This window comes from Sphaeroforma arctica (genome assembly GCF_001186125.1).
Source record: "Sphaeroforma arctica JP610 unplaced genomic scaffold supercont1.32, whole genome shotgun sequence".
NCBI classification, from domain to species: Eukaryota; class Ichthyosporea; order Ichthyophonida; genus Sphaeroforma; species Sphaeroforma arctica.
In genome coordinates, this window is record NW_014040526.1 from 208,184 (window position 1) to 210,771 (window position 2,588).

The 2,588-nt window shown below is 41.0% G+C and overlaps 2 protein-coding genes across 2 annotated transcripts in view; one reads left to right on the plus strand and one right to left on the minus strand.

Annotated features, from left to right (window-relative positions):
* SARC_00924 (V-type proton ATPase subunit F) overlaps positions 1-530 on the plus strand; it is a 1,897-nt gene extending 1,367 nt beyond the window's left edge. Inside the window, exon 4 of the mRNA XM_014305401.1 lies at positions 453-530. Coding sequence (XP_014160876.1) covers positions 453-473 — 21 coding nt within the window. The 3' untranslated portion in view covers positions 474-530. The remainder of the gene's footprint in view (positions 1-452) is intronic.
* Positions 531-1,113: 583 nt separating this feature from the next.
* SARC_00925 (hypothetical protein) lies at positions 1,114-2,470 on the minus strand. Its single transcript, XM_014305402.1, has 3 exons — positions 2,340-2,470; positions 1,914-2,149; positions 1,114-1,735 (listed from the first exon to the last, which is right to left on the minus strand). Exons 1-3 carry the CDS (start codon positions 2,407-2,409, stop codon positions 1,565-1,567), a joined length of 477 nt encoding a protein of 158 aa, XP_014160877.1. The 5' UTR covers positions 2,410-2,470; the 3' UTR covers positions 1,114-1,564.
* Positions 2,471-2,588: the final 118 nt, after the last annotated feature.

Below are 2,588 nucleotides of genomic sequence, written 5' to 3' on the forward strand. Positions count from 1 at the left end.
ATGTATAGGTATAGGTATGTGTGTGTGCGTGTGCGTGCGTGCGCGTGTGCATAGGTGTATATACATATATATATATATATTTGTATGTATGTATGTATATGTGTGTGTTTGTTGTATATGTATATATCTGTCCGTCTGTCAGTCGTTCTGTCTGTGTATGTACGTGCATACCTACGTACGTATTTATGTATATATATGTATGTATGTATAAGTGTGTGTATGTATGTATATGTATATATGTATGAATAGGTATACACATGTACCCTTCAAGAAAATTTGTCACTATCAAGTAGTATGATTTTTTTTTGGTTTTTTTGCGTGACGTTAGAAAATCTTTGAATCTGTACCCCACTTCAGAGTGACTATATTATGTGTCGGACCATGTGTATCGGAGAACCTCTCGACCAATGGGTTTTACTGACCGGTTTCTTCTTCAATCCTATCTTGAACAGGGCATGTTCTCTGGGGAGTGAATGTCGACGACGAAAATGGTTGACAACTATGTAATAAAGTGATAGGTTCATATAGTATTCTTAAGCTGCACTCAGCATTTAGAGGAGCAATTCTCGTTTCTATTAAGTTCAATTCGTCTTAATTTTTGTGGAGGGTTCATGTAAGTGTTTGTATCAATAAGCAATCCCCGGCAACCCAATAGCCTATCATGCTTGGTAGATCGCTATTCCAGGATTAGTATTAAAAAAGCAGTGCCTGGCTGGCGTATACTTTAAATTAGTAGTTTGATTTTTCTATGGGCATAAACGTGGAATCGATGGTTGGTCTAATTCGTCTGGATAAGTTGCAGAGGGTACATATCAAGTATTAGGTATCAATAATCACTTTTCAGCCTACCAGGTATCTTCACGTTCCTGGCAAATCACTATTCCAAGAATGGCACCAAGGATTAACTGTGCTTGTCTTACATGCACTTTGAATTAGTCTATTGATATCTCTTATATGCGTCTGAGAAAGAGATCAATTCTTTATCTTATTGCCTTGTCAGAGAGATCACATGCTAAGTACAGTATACGGTATCCGTATTCAATTTTCAGCCAGTCTTTAATTATGGCGTGCGTGGCAAATCGCTCTGTATTGTCTATGCTCCACTTGCGTGTACTTTGAATCAGTATGTTTATTTTTCGAGATATTGCGGGGTTTCCGAGGTTTGAAGGTGGTTTTCTATCCAACACGATGATGCCTCGTCCGTGGGGTCGTACAGTGTAGTGATGTCCATCACTTCATTTGAACTGCGCCGCAGATGTGCTATAGCAGTACTAATGGCATGTTGCGAGTCGGTGATCCATACGAAGCATGCTCCCGTGCCACGCAGGTCACCTGCTCTCGCTTGTGTCTATTCGGTTTACTTCTCGATGGGAACTGCTCCTTGAAAATTTACAGCAAGGTGTGCTGTTGGTATATCAATGAGCTTGAGGAGAGCAGTTCAAAAGTAGACGGCCCGTTTGCATATAGCGCAGTGTAAGCAGACTTGCGGTCAATGCTTTCGCGACACAAGCAAGAGGACACCGTGGTGCAAAGCATTAGGTAAATATTGGAGCCAGCGGCTAACTTATTCCCAATCCAAATCGCTGTCGTTGCCTGTCTCCTCCATTTGCTCATCCTGAGCGCCCGAGCCTTCAGCAATTGGAGTCTTGTCTAGTGCACCCACACTTTTCAAGACCCGTTCAATCACGCCTGTGTGTATATTGGCAGTCCCGCCAAATGCATCATAACCTTTGAACTGTAGTACGAATACAATAGAGGGTATATGGGTGAGGTCATATACAAAAAAATGATTAGGCATATTTACTGGCGAGCTACTACGCGCCTACTGCAGCAACGCGAGCCCCTTTACAAGGTTTGATTCTCAACAAATAACGGACTATAGTTTCATAAATTGAATTGAAGATCTGACAAACCTTGTTTTTGGTTGATCCCTCCTCAATAGTAACCATGGTGGGCAAAACGAATATGTCTAACCTATCCACCAAGAATGGAGTTTTGGCTACATCGATTGTTAAAAATTTGGTCTCCATGTGACTCTCCGCTAAGCGCCTCGTGTGCTGTACCATTGAATCGCAAACGGCGGAACCAGTACGATAAAACAAAGCGACCAGTCGGCGGCTTGATTTAGCAGCCTCGAAAAATTCGCGCTCTGGATCGGTACAAGGGACAGTCGGAAATGGCATCAGAATGTATATTGAATTCTTGTGATTAGAAAAGGTCTCCTTGTGCATTTCACATACAATGCATCCCTTAAAATAATTTGACAAGTTATAATTTGACAAGACAGATATTGATGAAAATTAGTCAAGATATTTGTGTCTCCGCGACGATAAACTTACCATCTGTGATCTCCTGGACACTTCCATGACCATTCCGGACCCTGTTAAAAATTTGAAACAAGCGTGCCATGAAGAACGAGTTCGAAATATTATAAATTTTTACTTCAATAATTTACTTTGCGTGGCTAAACATTCACAAAGACAAAAAGACAAAAAAATAGTGCTCGTAGGCGTATATACATCTATGCAAACATGTGATTGATACACACACACGCACACGCACCGTCGCATCAACAAACACATACATAC

Coding starts and splice junctions, on each gene's coding strand:
- SARC_00925 (XM_014305402.1), bottom strand. CDS start 2,409: ATGGCACGCTTGTTTCAAATTTTTAACAGGGTCCGGAATGGTCATGGA. Junction 2,150..2,339: donor TGTCCAGGAGATCACAGATG/GTAAGTTTATCG, acceptor GTACCGATCCAG/AGCGCGAATTTTTCGAGGCT. Junction 1,736..1,913: donor AGGGATCAACCAAAAACAAG/GTTTGTCAGATC, acceptor TTCGTACTACAG/TTCAAAGGTTATGATGCATT.